Source organism: Suncus etruscus, chromosome 7 (assembly GCF_024139225.1).
Source record: "Suncus etruscus isolate mSunEtr1 chromosome 7, mSunEtr1.pri.cur, whole genome shotgun sequence".
Lineage (NCBI taxonomy): Eukaryota > Metazoa > Chordata > Mammalia > Eulipotyphla > Soricidae > Suncus > Suncus etruscus.
In genome coordinates this window covers 42,477,242-42,497,030 of record NC_064854.1, presented here as the reverse complement: position 1 = coordinate 42,497,030, position 19,789 = coordinate 42,477,242, and the positions used below count along the sequence as shown (strand labels likewise).

At 35.4% G+C, this 19,789-nt stretch overlaps 1 protein-coding gene and 1 non-coding gene across 2 annotated transcripts in view; one reads left to right on the top strand and one right to left on the bottom strand.

Annotated features, from left to right (window-relative positions):
• Positions 1–19,789, bottom strand: part of DNAH14 (dynein axonemal heavy chain 14) — a 367,193-nt gene that overhangs the window by 262,778 nt on the left and 84,626 nt on the right. Inside the window, exons 19-25 of the mRNA XM_049777552.1 lie at positions 17,088–17,333; positions 13,301–13,422; positions 9,844–10,015; positions 9,042–9,146; positions 8,831–8,949; positions 7,405–7,479; positions 2,222–2,309 (exon numbers count right to left, since the gene is read on the bottom strand). Coding sequence (XP_049633509.1) covers positions 2,222–2,309; positions 7,405–7,479; positions 8,831–8,949; positions 9,042–9,146; positions 9,844–10,015; positions 13,301–13,422; positions 17,088–17,333 — 927 coding nt within the window. The remainder of the gene's footprint in view (positions 1–2,221; positions 2,310–7,404; positions 7,480–8,830; positions 8,950–9,041; positions 9,147–9,843; positions 10,016–13,300; positions 13,423–17,087; positions 17,334–19,789) is intronic.
• LOC126014838 (small nucleolar RNA SNORA51) lies at positions 2,051–2,182 on the top strand. The gene has a single exon (XR_007497812.1). It is a non-coding gene; the product is annotated as a small nucleolar RNA SNORA51 (small nucleolar RNA).

Here is a 19,789-nt window from a genome sequence, read left to right as displayed (position 1 = left end):
TAAGTTTTCGATTTATGATCTGAGATTACTTTCTCAATAGTCAAATGGAAAACAAAGAGGTCAAAAGAGGTTTGATCACAGTAATCTGTGCTAATAATCTCAGATATTTTAACAAAGGCTTGAAAATTGGCAAAGTAAGAAGAAATGATATTATTTTTAAATTTAAGAGAGAACTTACAAGGTTAAGTATATCTTTTAAATGTTGTTTACGAAAAATAACAACAATGGCCTTTATTTCTCCAGGAAAACTACTGTGTTTATTTAATGTTTGTGTTGATGCTCATAATTGAAAGATATCAGGGAGCTTTCAGACATCTCCAGAAAATTTTAAAATTTTAAAATTTTTTCTGAAAAAAAATCACACTAATTGAAAAATCCTCCTTGGCTTTTATTATAATTTTTAATCACTCTTCATTTTTCTTTCCATTTTCTCTTTTTGGCCATCTTATTCAATTCTTCTCAGGGATCTCACACACTTTACCTATTCATTAAATATTAATATTTCTTGAGATTCTTCATTTGTCCTTTATTCTTTACATTCTCTAGGAAAACTTCTCTATGCCCTGGCTTTTGACACCACAATTTCTTCTAGTAATTCAATGACTACTTTACTAGTTCTTCTAAAAAGAATCCCTATTTTGGTTAATTTGCTATAAAAATTATTTCTTTCTCTTTTTTTGGCTTCAGAAAAATTTTAATTAATTTAAACAAATACATTTGGTAGGCAGAATAATGGATACTGTGAAATCATATCATGCATTAATCTCTGAACCAGAGATCATATTATCTTTCATTGCTAAAGGAACTGGTAGATGTGATTAGGTGGATTTTGGGGGTACCTGAATAGGATTGATATTTAATGTATTTTCTTATAACTTGAGATATTTTTTGAAGTCATAAAATTTGGCTATAAATGGATGGAGACTATTAGCTGAGTGAAATGAGTCAAAGGGTGAGAGACAGGCACAGAATAGTCTCACTTATCTGTGGGATTTAAGAAAAATAAAAGATAGTATGATAATAATGCCCAGAGAAAATAGAGATGAGGGTCAGAAAGACCAGTCCATGATGTGAAGCTTGCCACAGAGTGCTATGTGCAGTTAGAGAAATAACTACAACAACAACTACCATGACAATGATAGTGAGAGAAAGAAGTAGAATGCCTCTCCCGAAGACAACCCCCAGGTGGTGAGGAGGAGGAAAATGGGGCACATTGATGGTGGGAAAATTACACTGGTAAAGGATGGTGTATTTGGAAAAGAAAAATGACAGAAACCAATTACAAACATCTTTGTAACCACGGTGCTTAAATAAATTATTATTAATGAAAAACTTGAGGTATTTTTTTTCTGCTTCTGTGCAGAGGGAGATATGACTATGTAAGAATGTTAAAGAGATAGAGCATTGCTATCTTTGGGTATGAAGGAAAGAGCCACAAAATAAGGATTGCTTAGTGGCCTTTAAAAGCTGAAAATTTTATTAGCCTACAGCCTCTAGAAAAAATTAAAGCCTTTTGATACTTTGATTTTGGCTCTGACTTTTGTTAATTTTCTACCCTACAAAAATGTAAGGCATTACATTTGTCTTATTTTAGGCAATTAAGATTGCAGTGATGTTTAATGGCAACAGAAGAAAATAATTTAATAATTACAATCATATCCCTACGAAAACAATTTATGAGTTATTTTTATTTACCTCATTTATTTAATTTATTATGAAAAAATTAAACTACAGAAGAGTTGAATAAATGTTTAAATGACTACTCATATAATCACCACACATGTTCTACAATTAACTTTTTTCTATATTTGCTTATTAATATATGTGTCTATCAGTACATCTTATTTTTAGGTTTTTGAAGTAAGCTACATGTATCAGTACTGGTTTTTTTTGTTGTTGTTGTCCCCCAATTCACAATACAGACCGGCAAAGGGCCCATGTTGAGGTGTATATGGGGTGCATATGGGAATGTTGCACTGGTGAAGGATATATATATATATATGTATATATATATTTCTTATATATATATTAAAAAATAAAAAAAAGAAAAGACCTTCCAATTCTTACCACAGGCTGTGTTCTTTACACAGACTGTATAGAAAGAGGAGGTACAGTAAATGTATCAGTACTGTTAATAATGATTTGTTTTTAAATCTTTACTGTCTTGACAGTGAAACCAAAAATTTCAAAAAACATGTATATCAAAGTGACATTAACTTACCACAGTGAGTACCACTTGTCCTGGATGGGAGACCACCCATTGGGAAAAAGGTTGGGTGTTCCAGTCTTCAATCCCTTGGCTTAGAAGTCTACAAACAAAAAAATATGTGACAATAGGTCACTCTCACCTAATGATCAAGCATGGAAAGATCACAGGAGAAATTTCCAGTAAGCTCTCACAGTTTTGTAATTATTTATATGTATAACACTAGACAGAGTTCATAAAACCTTAATTAATATATAAAGAATAGTCCTTAAATGCACCATCTGTACTATTTCAATGAGTTTTGGGGACAGAAATTATGTTGAATAAATATTAGCTTTAAATGGCTAAAACAATGACAGAACAGTATTTAAAGTAATTTTAACATGTATTAATACTGGACTAAAATATAGAAAGATGTTGACAGTACATTTTTGTATTTAAGGTAAAAATGAATTATAATGGACAAAATAGGATTTAGAAAATATTTTTACAAAGACAAAATACTTGCCATTGTGATATGTTTTGATGTTATTTTGGTGTTGTTTTTCTATACAAAAGTTTTAAAGTTTCTAGACAGTCAAGTTGATCTTTTTTGTTTATATGTGTGTGTGTGTGTGTGTGTGTGTGTGTGTGTGTGTGTGTGTGTGTGTGTGTGTGTGTGTGTGTGTATGGCTTTTTGGCCCACACCCTGTGACACTCAGGGATTACTCCTGGCTATGCGCTCAGAAATCACTCCTGGCTGGGGGAACCATATGGGATGCCGGGATCCAATCAAGGTCCATCCTGGATCGGCTGTGTGTAAGGCAAACACCCTACTACTGTGCTATTGCTCCGGCCCTTGTTTTTTTGTATTTTATCAATAAAAACTTGTTTTAAAATTTTCTTTCAAAATATTTTTAGTTTGTTTTGGGGCCACACCTAAACTCATGGCTTACTCCTGACTCTGTGCTCAGGATTTAGATTGCTGGCGATCAAAACTGGGTCTGCGCCAGGCAAGGCAACCATTCTATCCACTGTCCTATTGCTCTGGTCCTGTTTTAGAAATGTAAAATAATTTTTTTCTTACATTTAAATGGCTTTTTTCTTTTTTGGTTTTGTTTTTGGGTCATATCAGGCGTTACTTCTTGCTCTGAGCTCAGAAGTCGCCCCTGGCAGACTAGGGGGACCATATGGAATGCCGGGACTCAAATCATTGTCGATCCTGGACCGGCTGTGTGCAAGGGCAAACGCCCTACACGTATGCTATCTCTTGGCCATAAATGACTTAATTTTTAAAACTGTTTTTCATTTGCCTTTTCTTTTCATGGGCCATACATAGTGGTGCTCAGGGCTTACAATAAAAATGACTCTTAGTGAAAAATCGGATGTCTAAGGGAGAAGGAGAAAGAGAAAGAGGAGGTAAAAAAAAAAAAAAGTAAAGGACAGGTGAGATAAAACCTGTGCCAGTCATTTCATGTTCTGAATTACTTTGCTTAGCATAATCACCTCTGGTTCTTAGATAAGGAGTTCTGATTAAGCCATTTTGCCATATTTTCTTTAAAGTGGCTATTACCAAATAAAACCAGAATCTTAGCAGAGAGTACCACAGATTTTTGGCCCTAAATAGGCTTTATGAAGGCAAGAATCCTAAAATTTTAGAATTCAAGACTAAAAGAACCTTAGATACAATGGTTTTTATAGGCAGAATTTTTAGCAAGAAAGTTACCAGAATTTATGATTGAAAGACCTTGAGCACAATAAGGTGAATGGGCAAAAGACCCATAAAAATTACATGACAAATAATGAGGAGATAGCTCAAGGTCTGGAGTTCAGGCTTAGCATGCAGGAGTTCCTGATTTGATATCCAGCATTGCAAGATCCCGTACAGTACTGAGCCAACGGTAGTCCTGAAAAACCAGTAGGTATGGCCCCAAAATAAACAAGTAGAATTATGACCAAGTGGGAATAGGAAGAGTTACTTTACAGCCAAGAAAAATATGTGAATTTAGATAAGAGAAAAGAAGGTCTCTTACTCTTCTCAGAAAAGAGCTGCTGTCCTTTCTTGCAAACTTCCTCTATTTAAGTACTCTTTCACTTTTATTACACCTATATCCGCCTGATCTTTTTTCACTCTACAGTAAGTTTAGGAACAACGGTGACTCTGTGTAGTTATGTTAATTTACTTGGAAGACAAAACCTTAAGAAATTTTGGAACTTTGCCTTGAGCCTGATGACATTTTAAATTGTAGAAAATACATTAAAGATTGATGTATGGGGGCCGGAGAAATGGCATGGAGGTAGGGTGTTTGTCTTGCATGCAGAGGACAGTGGTTTGAATCCTGGCATCCCATATGATCCCCAAGTCTGCCAGGAGCGATTTCTGAGTGTAGAGCCAAGAGTAATCCTGATACAGGTGATACCCAAAAACCAAAAAAAAAAAAATTGATGTACATACATTAAATATCTATATATATGGCAAGAATTAAGCTAATTAGTCAAAGATAAGCTTTTGTAGTTGATTTGAGTCATTAATATGGCATACAAATGTTTAAAATAACAGATATAAAATTTTGCAACTATAAAAGCAAGTATAAAGCATCAATATTTAAAAATAACATTTATGCAAAAAATAATTAACTAGTATAAATATATAATATACTGAATAAAGAACATTTTTATATAACAACTATATAAAATAGAATAGGAGTTAGAAATAAATATCACAAATAAAAAGTAAATGGGCAGGGCTGGAGTAATAGTAACACATTTACCTTGCACAAGACCAACCTGGGCTCTTTCTCCGACATCCTACGTGGTCCCCTGAGCCTGCCAGGAGTGATTTCTGAGTGCAGATCAAAGAGTAATCCCTCAGTACCACTGAGTGTGGTTCACCATCCCCCCAAAAGAAATGGGAAAATGCAAAATAAAGTAAGAAATGTTTAAGGTAGTCTTCTAGGAAATAAAATAAACTCAAAAATGAACAGAAAAAAAATAATCTAAGTTGATTGATAAATTCAGTATATGCAAGTTATTATTATTATCTTGTTTTTTGGGTCATACTGGGTGAAACTCAGGGGTTACCCCTGGATCTGCACTCAGAAATAGCTCCTGGCTTAGGGGACCATATAGGATGCCACGGGATCGAACCCGTGTCCGTCCTGGGTCAGCTGTGTGCCAGGCAAATGCCCTACCACTGTGCTACCACTCCAGCTCCTATATGAAAATTATTAATATAATTCATAACATTTAAAAATTAAAGTAAAAGTGTATTTGAAATTAATAGAGGCATAAAATATTTTTAAAATAATCAAGTAACTTAAAAATCTTTAAAAATGGACCGAAAATAGTACAAAGGATTAGAATGCATGTCTTCCATGCCAGGTTCTGAGCTTGGCCTTGTCAATGCAAAGTTTCCATCTCTAGCATGGTCCTGGTGGCCCTCAGTATCACCTGGCCAAGCACCTAATAATCAGGCCTTGCCCAACAGAGCATTAAGTATTAAAGGGAGTGGCCCTGGGAGACAGCACAATGGGTGGGTGGGTGGGTGGGGGAAAAGAGTCACCCTATGGAAAAAAAAATCTTTGAAAAATGCATACAAATTTCCAAAATAAGAAAGCTCCGCTCTTTACTTTGATTGGGGATGTTTCATAAACACATAGCTTCTTAACAAATGGGGAAACATCGGCAGCTTTTTCAATTAAATTTGAAATAAAAAGAGAATATAGTCTATACTTTAAGCCATTATGAAAATGTGATACATAAAAAGTGATAAGAAAATGGCATATTTCAAAGAGAACCATCACTATAGTAAGTGAGAAGATTGTCTAACCCTAAAAAAATCTTCAAAAGCAGCAACTGAAAATCTACTGTTTCTTGCTCAGATGTATTTTTCAGGATTCCTCACATACAGAAGTAGCCCTCTCACATGAAAGGTGGCATATGATTCTTTCTATGTCAACCAAGGAATAAAAGTTAGAATAAAGGAAACACAACTGCTATTCTTTATATACATAAACAACATTTATATACATAAATTTATGTACATTTATATAAACAATATGTACATAAACAAATTTGTGTACATAAATATGGTCAGATAACTGCTCAGCTCTCAAAACTTTTTGTTGGCTTTCAGGATAATGTTAATAAATATAGATATTAAAGGTTAAAGGAAAGAGCCTTTTCTATAACAAGTTATTGGAATTGTAGAAAGCAATTCTAGTCAAATTATTTGCAAAGGAAGGTTTAAGGGTTCTCCCAAGTGGTACTTCAAAGGCACCCATGAAGCAATTGTTGACTAGTCAAGACAGTGGCTCATTGTGAAGACCTGAGGATGCTGTCCAGATGCTCCAGTGATCATATGCTGCCAGTAATAAACCTGGTGGACTGCATGCAAAGAAAACATCTTACTCCTCATACTATCTCTTCAGCACCTCAAATTAGTTTTATTTGGGGAAGTACACCTGGCTGTGATAAGGGCTTACTCCTGGCTCTGGCGGGACTCAGGTAGACCATATGTGGTATTAAGGATAAAACCCGGGTGCATGGAAAGCATGTGCCCTACCCACTGTACATCAAAATATTTTTTTAAAAGTTCACAATCTAATAATCTTTACTTCACTCTTAAATGGATGCCACGGATAGGTTAAAATCTAAAAAAGAAGAGAATTAAGGAAGACTGAACCAAGGAAAACTATTTCATAAACTAACAGTGAGATAAAAACCAACTCTAGCCAGAGGTCTGCAGATATCTGTGAAAATAGTCAGAAATGGACATGACTTCAGGTTTTGACTAGGGTGAGATACAGATGAGTCTCAGAGTACACAAAACACATGCCATACATGACTACCCTTCTCAGACATTTGACCTGTACAAATTATGATGTACTTACGTGTTATCATGTTTTTTCAAAACCTACTTAGCAGTCTAGCTCATATATTTTTCTGGATATTTTCTAATTAGATTAGTAGATGACTAGCCAAGTGAGAAAACAGGGAGGACCAACCAAAGAGATAATATAAGGGTTAAGGTGCATGCCTTGCAATTGGCCAATGCCCATCCAATCCCCAACACAAATTGAGTCCCAAGCACCATTGGGTACCACCTTGGTAATCCCTGACCCCACAATTCCTGAGCACTGCTTGGAGACCCCCTCAATATAGATAGAAAGGAATCTCTATAGACAATGCAACTGGACATTTTGGAAGAAAGTACTTACTTTTTTATCAGACCAAACATGCTTTTCTCTAGATTTACCAGCCACTGTTCTACAGCACTTCTTAAACGAATTTTTCTATAGGTTTTTGAGAAAAATATTACAAAAATTAATTTTTATCATTTCTTTAAGATGCAGTTGTCAGTACTTACAATATTCATGGGTGAAGGGATGACAATATTGTCTATAATCTTTCTAGATCTTTTTTAAAATTTTATTTATTGATTAATTGATTGGTTTGGGGCCACACCCAGCAGTTCTCAGGAGTTACTCCTGGCTCTGCACTCAGAACTCACCCCTGGCAGGCTGGGGGGACCATATAGGATGGTGCAAATCGAACCAGGTCCCTCCCGGGTAGGCTGCGTGCAAGGCAAATGCCCGCCATTGTGCTATCTCTCTACCCCCTCTTTCTAGATCTTTATTAAGAAACTAAAATGTTTCACCTAGCTTTAGGAAATTTTGACATCAAAAGCATAGGTTTATAAGATTAGGAAATTTCTATGAAATAAGAATGTACAAAATAGACCAGTTTATAAAATGGATAAATTCTGTCGCATAGAATTTTAGGATTCCTTATTAATTTTGAAACAGTAAACCTAGATCAGTGACAGGTTAAGGGTTTCAGTGAAGGTTTATACCAGTTTTTAACTAACCTTAGCAGGCACATGAAATACCTAGGTACCAATTTGATTTTGTTTTTGTTTTTGTTTTTGGGCCACACCAGGTGATGCTCAGGGGCTACTCCTGGCTATGTGCTCAGAAATCTCTCCTGGTTTGGGAGACCATATGGAACTCCAGTAGAACCCCAGTCAGTCCTAGGCTAGCACTCGCAAGGCAGACACCTTACCACTTGCGCCACTGCTCCTGCCTGGGTACTATTTTTTAAAACTAATATCACAATCACATGTCAAAGGTAAGTAAGCCTCTGAGAGGGCAGGCAAATTGGACTAAGTATCTAGCTTAAAATAATTGTCAGGAGAGGTCAGAGTGGTGGCTCGGAGTGGTAAGGTGTTTACCTTGTTGGCGCTAACCTAGGATGGACCACAGTTTGATCCTCCCGCATCCCATATGGTCGCCCAAGTCAGGAATGGTTTCTGAGCATATAGCAAGGAGTAACCTCTGAGTGTCACCCGGTGTGTCCCAAAAACAACCAAACAAAAAAAATTGCCAGGAGCCAAAACCAAAGGTCAGTGGGAGCAGGAATACAAACACATTTTCTTCCCATTTACATTCAGATAATAAAATTCTGTATTGCCATCTAGGAAAATATCAATAATATACATAAGAGAAATAGAATTGTACAATATATTATTTGGAATATAGAGTTTAGCAAGCTATGAAATATCAGAAATTTCTCAGATGAAGCTTTAAATAATATTTTATGTTATCTTAAAAGTTAAATATCTTTATACACATGTCAGTATCATACGTTGGTAGCACAAGAGCTTCTCCTTCAGCAGAGATGAACATTTTCACAGCAGGGGGGCCAATTTCTTGTTTCCACAGCCTTAGTTGATTTATATTTTGAAAGCACTTAATAAGATGAGGCTGTGGACCATAAATAAATGTCAATTATATTATAAAATTCTGGTCTTTTTCTTTGGAAAATAATACTGTTGGGCAGAGAAGAATGAAATTACCTGGACTGATTCAGGATTTTTGCTGTTAGCTAGAATGTCAAGAAGTTCAGCATTGCTAAGAAAGTAAAATCTTGGGAAAATCATTCTTTTAATATCAAGGTAGTCCTGTTCATAATCAAAGAAGAGTCGATTCAATTTATGATATTAATCATCTCCTAATTTGAGTCTATTTTGTACACTAAAATTTTTTTTGGGGGGCCACACGCATTTGATGCTCAGGAGTTACTCCTGGCTAAGCGTTCAGAAATTGCCCCTGGCTCAGGGGGACCATATGGGACACTGGGGGATCGAATTGCATTCCTTCCTTGGCTAGTGCTTGCAAGGCAGCCACCTTACTGGCCCCTACACTAAAAATTTAATATTAAAGCAGCAGAATACTTTGAGGCTTGTCAGTTAAAATAAATTTCATATTCAATGAAAGCTACATTTGAATTTATTTTAATAAATAAAAATGGAAATAAATGAAAACCACACTATGCACATATATACAAAATACACACAAACATGTTCTATTGATTAATAATAAATCACTGTTTTTGAGTATTTTTGCCATTGCTTTTCCAAACTACCAACTTTCTATTCCGATTTTTTCATATCCTTAAGAATCAATGTTCATTTCAGGACACAACTGCCATTATCAGGGTCCATAGCTTCTATATTTTCATCTTTCTCACAACCTAGTAGCATTCACACCATCTATAATTCTTTGCTTTTGTCAAGAGGAAGATGAATAGTCTCTGTAAACATTATATGTTAATAAAATAAATGATTCTCTACTTTAGGACTGGTGAGTTTTATTTACCTCAAGCTTTTTCTTAATGTATTCAAGATTTGCACCGCAACTTTTCAGAATGCCATATACTCCAATAGAGACGACTATCCGCAAAGCATTCAATTTGTTTTGTATTTTTAACATGATATCTTTCCATGAGGAAACCACCTTAGAGAAGAGTTTGGTTTCTTCTGGGAGCTGCCTTTACAAAGAAAATTTGAGGAAATTTTCTTAAGTTTTAAGTAATTAAAGAACTACAATTTATATGCATTTGCTACAGAACATTGTTCAATTTATCAAAAAATTGCATGGTATTTTGGTATTTTGTGCTGATTAATCATGAGCTAGGCACTAATTAGTTTGGCATATTATCAGATACTAGAGACCATGAACCCCTCTTTGGTATTCATATTGGTGCACAGGAGCTTCAGGGCACTCAATCTAGAAACTCACATTGTCCCTCACTTCACTCTCCAGGTTATATAGTTTTGATGCTTAGTTGTCTTTAAACACATTAGACTGTTCAGTACCACAGAACTTGGAACACATTGTCTCAGGCAACGCAAGTCTGAATTTTGATTCCAATCTCCACTGCCCTTGGAAGTTGGGTATAGATGTCCCCAAGCACTGACTATCTTGTACTGGAAGTTGCCTCTTTGAACTTTACATATACTTGCCACTTGAAAACTTTGGCTGTGCACCCTTGGCAACCACACAGTTCTCATATGTGGTATACAGGTAAACCTGGGCATCAGGATGTTCAACATTTTGTTTTCTACCCTTGAAAAAGTGAAATCTGGCCCACAATGGAGGCTCACTGATACAGTAATTTTTGTTTCTACTGCTATTAGAATTAAATGAGAAAAACATTTTCAAAGGTTTTATAGTCTTGGTCTTTCACCACTCACTTATACTTCTACCACTCCCATCCCAACCAACTCCAATTTGATTCAAGCTTTCCATGTCTTAGAAGCTTAGATAGATCACAAATTAGAGAGATTAAGAAGAAAGCAATAGTAAAAGAGGGTAGGCATTTTTTCTTGCATGCAGCTGACTTGAGTTTGATTCCTATCACTCTATATGGTTCCCAGAGCCTGTGATGGCACAAGTGGTAAGGCCTCTGCCTTGCCCACTCTAACCTAGGACGGACCATGGTTCGATCCTCCAGAGACCCATATGGTCCCCCAACCCAGGAACGATTTCTGAGCACATAGCCAGGAGTAAACCCCCTGAGCATCACTGGATGTGGCTCAAAAACCAAAAAAAAAAAAAATTAGCTATGTTAGATAGCTCAATGGCTTGAAGCACATGCTTTGCATGCAGAAGACACAAATTCAGTCATATCATGATCCCTCAAGAGCAAGACTTGGAGTGAGTTCCAAGTACAGAGCAGGGAATTCCTGAACACTTCTGGGTTTGCCCTCATTTAAAAAATTTAGTTGGTGTTATTGATATCAGGCATAGTTATCCATGGAGTATATATATTACTGAGTATGTATGTATGTGTGTGTGTGTATATATATATATATATATATTACTTTAAAGCACCTCTGATAAGGGAAATAATATATTACCTCATTCCCTGGCTGTCTCTAGCTTACATCTTACACCCATTCTTCATTATGTTTCTAGATAATACTAAGCAATAGACTAGACTTTGTTCTAACCAGCAATCATTTTTAGTAGAGATTTTTCTAGATGCAATCATACACTATGTCTCTTTGGTCTGAGCCAATGTTTTTCTTACACTGAACACAATTGAAATTTTAAGGCTTAGAAATTTGATGGGGCTAGAGGTGCTTTCCTGAATATTATAGAATGCTCAATAGCTTTTATTCACTGAATGCAAAAATTTCAGATTGTGACAATTAAAGCTGTCACAAGGGCCCGAGGGGGAAAAAAACTCAAATAGGAGAGCACATGCTAGGAATGTGCTAGAATTTAAATTCCATTTCTAGCACCTCAGGGCCTCCTAAGCACTAAGCTGGGTTGAGTTCCTGTTAGGTTCATATTGTGGACAGAGCATTGTTGACAATGACTGATAATGGCTCCAACACATTTGGGGTAGCCTCTACAAAAATAAAGTAAGTAACTTTTGTTTGGAGGGGAGTATTGGACTATATCTGGCAGTGCTCAGGAGCAATTCCTGGCTTAGTGTTCTGCTCAGGAGACTATATAAAGTGCCCATATGAATGTAAGGCAAGTGCCTTACCTCCCATACTCTTTGTGGCTCTCTAAATTCTTCAGAGAAGAGGTAAGACCTAATTTCCAATGCCCCCTAATCCAATGATATATATATGCTAATCAGGTTATATATGCTAATATGAAATCCAAGGGCCTTTCTAGCATGATTCGTTGCCTATCTTGTAGGTGAAAATCAATAAATGTCTACAGCTCAGTGAAAAATCTTCTCAAGAGGAGACTGTAGTTGCCTTATTATATCAATAGGTTTTTTTTAATTTATCAGTTTATTTATTAAAGAAATAAGTCAATTTAAAAATATTTCAATCTTTTTAAAAAAATTAAATTTCTTAATTTTAGACACTGGTTTACAGAGTACTGCATAACACAGTTATTTCTGGCATTAAATTTTCCAATACCAATCCCACCACTAATGTAACATTCCTTCTATCCTAGTCATCAGTTTCCCAACCTCCCCCAAACCAAAGCCTGCCCCTTGCAGGTACGAATAATTGCTTGGCCCAATTAAATGGTAATGGAATTATAGATTTAAAAAACTCCATTAAAGGAAAATTGGTAAACTTTGCCATCTCTTGCAATGTCATTGAGTGTCTGTTATTGTTGATTTTGTTGAGGTTATTTGGCTTCTGTGATAATTTCATATCAAATTTGGTGTATTCTTACTGGTATTAAAATTATAGGGGTGTGGCCCACAAATTTGAGGATCTGCAAAGCTGAGCTGATAAGCTTATATGGTGACAGTGGTATAGAGGGCCCCAATGTGATCAGCTGCGAGCCGGTCTGTCTACCCTGCAAGTTTGGCCTTTCTCATTTATGAGTCTCTTAGACTGGCATATTGGATAGACATGAGTGTGGCTGCTAGAAACTTCTGGAAGTACATGGTTGGGGAGGGGAAAAGAGGTGAGAAGGTGGAAGGAAGCCCTGCCTGGCTCCAAGGGACAAGGAGAGAGCAGCCATAGAATCACAGAATCGGCATACCTGGAGTGTTTGGTGGCTAGGTGTCTGCAGAGATAAGTACAGAAGCAGTGAAGCTGGGTCATTGGCTTGGCAGCAGTTGTAGAGTACATCTGTGTGTGCAGCCCTCATGGCTTCCCGGGGTGGGGGGAAGAGGGAAGGCTGGGGCAGGAACTTGCCTGGCACCTTCCCCAAGGGGATCGCAATTTTGGGGGGAAACTCCCACATAAAATGTTCACTTAAAGAAACAATTTTTCAAGGATTGTAGGAAACAGATTGCCTATCATGAAGATTTTGCCTGCATATAGCATATTTTAAAATGTATTTTTACCTTTGTATTTCTGAAGAATTAAAAATTGGTTCAAGATTCAGCAAATTTCTTTGACATTTCGTCCATTCCTCAAGAGTGCGAGAGAAGACTCTCAAATTTTGAATCCATTCATGTACAAGATCCTACAACGAAAACAATACACAGACATATACATCTGAATATATGAAATTTTACTGAGTCATGTCACAAAAAATAAAGAGAAAAGCTTTTCATTGTTGTTAACATAAAGTAATTAACAAGGACCACCACACATACAAGTTTGACCATAAAAATTATACTGGGAAGTTTGAGATATCTTGTTCAGGTGTTGTTAATTATATAATACACAAATAATTGGGGCAATATTTTATCAGTACTTTCTTTGAACTTTGTTGCACATATATATATATATAGTATTTTAATAGTTTTCTAAATGCAGTCACACATGTACTATATTTTGCTTTTGTTTTATTTTAAATTATAAGACTTTTAGAGAGAGTTTTAGTATCTATAGGTTATAGTTTTAATATTTTATACAATTCCATTTTATTTATATATCTTTTTCTAACTACACTTCTTATTAAGAAATAACACAATGGCTAAAATTCAATTAATCCTAAAATGTAAACTAAAATAAATTTAATATATTTAAAATCCCTAACGCACATCCCCTAAGCCCAGCTTTTCAGAGGGGCACACTGTAACTCATTTATATTTCTTTTTTGCATTTAATTATATTTCTTTTAAATCTATTATATATTTCAAATGTGTTATGAAGGAATAACAATACATAGTAAACTATACTTTTAAAATATGCCTATTGTGTGTAATTTTCACCACCGTAATTAACATGAAAATATATTCCTGAAGAATTTCATTATTTTTTAAAACTTATTTTTATTGAGGTACTGTGATTTACAAAGTTATTTATGATTGAGCTTCAGGCAATGTTTCAACATTAACTCCTTCACAGGTGTCCACTGAAAGGACCTCTTATACCTTGTAATCTCTTCCTCCTGCAGCTATCTACTCACATCCCTAAGCAACCACTGGTCTACTATTAGCAATACAGATTTATTTGTATTTTTTAGAGTTTTGTCTTACTTCAATTACAAAGAAATCTGCATTCTTGTTCCTTTCACAAATTATAGCGAGTTTGAAATTCACTCATGTTAGTACATATATCAATATGTTCATTTCTTTTACATGCCCAATAAATATACCATATTAATAAAAGGGAAAAAAAAACATTTGAGCATAGCAATAGAGGTGGAGCATGACCAATACCTGACTATGATAAAAACCATTCTTAGCAAGATGGGAATTGAGAAGCTTTCCTCAATATAGTCAAGGTAATTTACCATAAGCCCACAGCAAAAACTATACTCAGTGGAGAAAAACTAATTGCCTTTCCTATAAGATATGGCACAATAAAAGATTGCCTACTCTCACCACTTACATTAATATAATGTTGGAAGTACTTTTCATAGCAATTAGGCAAGAAAAAGATATTAAGGGTATTCAAATAGGAAAGGATAAGTCATATTCTCCCTCTTTGCAGATTACATATTATATTTAGAAAATTCTAAAGATTACAGAAAACTTTCTAAAAACAATAGATTTGTATAGTAAAGTATCAGATTACACAATTAATATGCCAAAATCCATGGCTTTTCTATACCCAATACCATTTCTATATCCAATTAAAAAGAAGAAAGAGATATTAAAAATAATCCAATTCACAATAGAGCCTCAGAAAATCAAGTACCTTGGAACTTAACTAAACTTAACTAAAGAGGTGAAAGACTTATGCAAGGAAACTACAAACACTGCTTCAAGAAATAAAGAGGTAACAAGGAAATGGAGAAACAAGGAAATCCTTCTCATGGTTTGGGAGGATTAACATCATTAAAATGACAAATACTTTCTAAATCATTGTATAAATTTAATGCAGCCCCTATAAGGATATCCAGGACATTTTTCAAAGAAATAAATTAAATAGTCCTGAAATTTGTATATAACAATAAACTTCCATGAATATATAGAGCAATCAGTGGGAAAAAGAAGATGGGAGACATCACTTTCTCAACTTCAAACTGTACTATAAAGCAGTAGTCATTAAAACAGCATGGTCCTGGATAAAGACTAACACTTTAAATCAATTGAATAGATGAATATTCTGAGACTAACCTTCTAGTATATGAGAAATTAATTTTTGATAAATGGGTAAGAAAAATAAGGTCGAACAACCCAAGTTTCTTCAACAAGTGGTGTTGTGAAAACTGGTCAGATACATATGAAAAAGTAAACTCAGTTCTCTCTTTAATGCCCTATAAAAAAGTCAAGCCACAATGGATTAAAGAAATTGATATCAGACATGAAACATAAGGTACATAGACTAAATAATAGGAAGATGTCTCCATGACATTAAAGTTACAGGCTTCTTCAAGTATGAAACACCACTACCAACCAAGTGTATGAAAAGAAAGAAAAAGGGGTTACATTAAACTGAAAGGATTCTCCACTTCAAAAGAAATGGTGACCAGGATAAAAGACTGCCTACTTCATGCCTACCCAATACCCATATGATAAGGGGTTAACATCTAAGATATACAAGGCTCAGGAAGAAAAAAAAATCTAACCCCATCCAAAAAATGGGAGGAAGAGATGAACAGAAACTTCATCAAAGAAAAAATTCAGATGACCTAAAGGCACATGAAAAAAATGCTTCACATAATTAATCATCAGATGCAAATCAAAACAACAGTGAGATATCTCACAACACAGAGACTAGCACACATAACAAAGTACAAGAACAAGCAATACTGGTGTGAATGCAAGAGAAAGAAAGAGACTTTCATTCATTGCTGGTGGGTCTGTCGACTGGTCCAGAACTTTGGGATAACAGTATGGATATTACTTAAAAAACTAGAATTTGAGCTTCCATATGACCTAGCAATACCATTCTAAGTAATATATAACTAGGAGCCACCCCCCCCCCAAAAAAAAAAAACCAGGCAGTAAAGCTCTCAGAACTCCTGTATTCACTGCAATACTATTCACAATATAGCTAGAATCTGGAAAAAATCCAAGTGCCTGAGATCAGATGAGTAGATAAGAAACTGTGGTACATCTACACAATGGAATACTATGCACCTGCTAGAAAAAAAATGAAGCTATGAAATTTGCCTATACATGAATGTATAGGGAGAACATAATGCTGAGTGAAATAAGGGACAGACAGAATAATTGCATTCATTTGTGGGCTATTTTAAAAGGACAGTATTGTAATAATATTTAATACAATATAACAAAGATCAGGAGGACCAGTTCATGGTAGGAAGTTAAAGCCACAAATAGTGGAGGATTGCAGTTTGGACAGAAAAAGAACCACTATGACAAAGGTAGTTGGAAATGGGTGCTTAAATGAGATAAAGTAAAATGTATGATACCCTTTCAGTAACAATATTTCAAAACATAGTGTATAAATGCAAAATAATGGACAGAGAGTGAGAGTGAGGGAGAGAGAGTGAGAGATAGAGATAGAGAAATATCTGCCACAGAGACAGGCAGAAGGAGAACAGAAGGGAGGGCTGGGGACATTGGTGGCAGGAAATGTGCACTGGTAATGAGTGTGGAATATAGTATTACTGGAATTCAGTCATGCACAAATTAATAACTACATATCTCAGGATTCTTCAATTAAAGAATTTATTTGCAAAAATGTATGTGAAAGCTTCAGGTGCAAAATCAAAAATACAAATAAATAAAATCCAATTTAGAAATTTCCCTTAGTCATAGCATTTACCTTATTGGGCCCAAGATAGGAAGATCCTTTAGCTGTTGTAAGTATATTTTGAGATTCTTCTAATTGAGTCATTATGTTTTCTATAAATGGAAGTATCAAGATACTATAGTTCTCTGAAGAATGAGGAACTAAACATAAAGGAGTATTGTCCCAAAGATCAATAATCTTAAATAGCAATTTTTCAAGAGAAGCTTCATTAGTTGCAGATACTGAGATTTCATTTATTTCATTTTTATGATAAAGCACCTAAAATTGAAATATGTTTTAATATATAGTGGAACACACATTTATTGATACATTAAAATGAGCACACTTACTTTATACCAGTGTTTTTTTTGTTTGGTTGGTTGTTTTTGTTTTGTTTTTGTTTTTGCCATACCTGGTGACACTCAGGGGTTACTTCTGGCTACGTACTCAGAAATCACACCTGGCTTGAGGGACCATATGGGACATTGGGGTCAGTGTGTGCAAGGCAAACACCCTACTGCTTGCGCCACCGCTCCAGCCCCAATATATACCAGAAGTTTTGAATAACTGATTTTGTTATTTTATTTCCTATCCAAAAACTGCAGGGACTGGACCTGGAGAGGTTAAGGCACTTGCCTTTTATGCTCCCAAGGTATTACCAGAAATGACTACTTGAGCACCATCTATGGCCCTAATATCCACCCATTTTTCACCCCAAAAGTCTCCTGAGCCTAACCTTTATGTTGTAGTCATTTTCAGTTTTTCAGTCATCCTATCTATAGCCATGCTAAGTGATAATTTTTAGCTACAGACTTTATGTCCTAACTCCAGTAAGTACACATTTTGCTAATGTGTATATGGCATTATTTCCTTTAGCTTTCTTTTATCTACTACTTATTGGATGTGCTGCTACTTTTTTTTTTATAATTCTGGGGATACTACAGAATTGGTGAGAGTTCATGTTCATGAATCTAGATTTTCATATATTTGCCACATTATTTTTAGCTTAAGTTTCCCTCAAAACTATACCTACAAATATAGCTAAACCTTTTCATGTGTTCTGTCAATTCCCATAAGACAAGATCTTGATGTAAGATCTTCACATTTGGGGCCAAAAAGATAGTATAGTGCTAAAGCATTTGCCTTTCTTGTGACTGAATCTTATTTGAACCCCAGAGTCTCATTTGACCTTCCCTACCACAACCATGATTCCTGAATGAAGAACCAGGAGTAATCTTGAGCAGTGCACCATGGGGAAAAAAACCAAAAACAAAAAAAAGAGAGCTCTTCACATTCATTCACTTAGTTTAAACACACACACACACACACACACACACACACACACACACACACGCGCGCGCGCGCGCGCCCTTCATCCCCTGATTAGAATTACTAATTAGATTAATTGGTTTTTATTCATAAAAGAATTTAACAGTTTTCTTGTATTTTGCCTTCGTGGCATTTAACCTTATGCATTTCTATGCATAACGCCCATATTAGTGTAATGTAACTCAGTGCTAACTATGGAAAACCGTGACATTCACCATCTCTTTTATTCTGCCAAAGAAAGACAGCCCAATGGTGGAGTAGGTTATTATTTATGGCATTATGTTGCAACTCTGAAAAAGGGACTTGCCTCTTGACAAAATCGTCAAAATAAGACCTGGAACCAAAGGATCATCAACTTACCATGCTCAGAAAAGAACTTTGTGCTTAGTATTGATATACTGAAATAGGTATAACCTAAATTTTAATCTGATAATGTATGAGTAAATTTTCCATCAATTGGTGAGTCGTAGTGGTTAAAGTTTAAAACTTGAAAAGTAGATATTCCAATGGATTTGGTATTATCTAGAAGGTTTCAGATTAATCTAAGACCTATAATTATGGATCTACCTGGATAATGTATGTAGCTTTCTAAACGTGGAAAGATCAAGAATCCAGCAAATAAATGATTGTTACTCTTAGGCACAGCATTTACCTCTTCCTCTTGACTTACTTTGTGATCTACTTTTTATCTGACAAGTTTTTTAGAGCCTGCATAACCTCTTGGATAGAATGGTTATCCTTAAAGCATATTCATTTTGGTAAGACTGCGATGAACATCTATCATGGCTTGTCCAAGGTAGTCTTCATGCTTGATAACTTTTCTGGGCCAACCCCAAGATGAATATCTTTGAGAAATGAAAGCTGATTTTCTTAGATGAATCCTGTCTATGTAGGCATTTGCCCTTTGCTAGATAAATCAGAGAGTTTCCGCAGGATGACTCATATCTTTTAGGAACTTAGAGTTCAGTTAAGAATATCAGATAACTACTTAACCATTCTGACTATGATATTCAAGTTTCAAAAAGGTAGGGAGTAATTCAAAGGCTACAGGCATTGTATATTTTTATCAGCAGCACTCAGGGGTTATGAATGGCTCTTCACTTAGGAATTGCTCAGGGAATCTAGGGACCACTCCAGTGACACTGGGACAAGTGAACCAGAAGGTTCGATGTTAGGACCTGGTGATGTGGCACTGCTAGGTTCATCAGTACCAGGGGCCACTAGTGCCCATGTAGTTATGTTCAGGAGATCATTCAGGGCTAAAGATCAAACTCAGGTGTTTGCACATACAAGACATGTTTCTGACCTTTCAGCTATTTCCCTGGCCTTTTAAAATACCCTAATTTAAAAATCAATTCTATCATTTAAAAGTCATATTAAAATTTTTTTAAGTTTGTATCCCATTT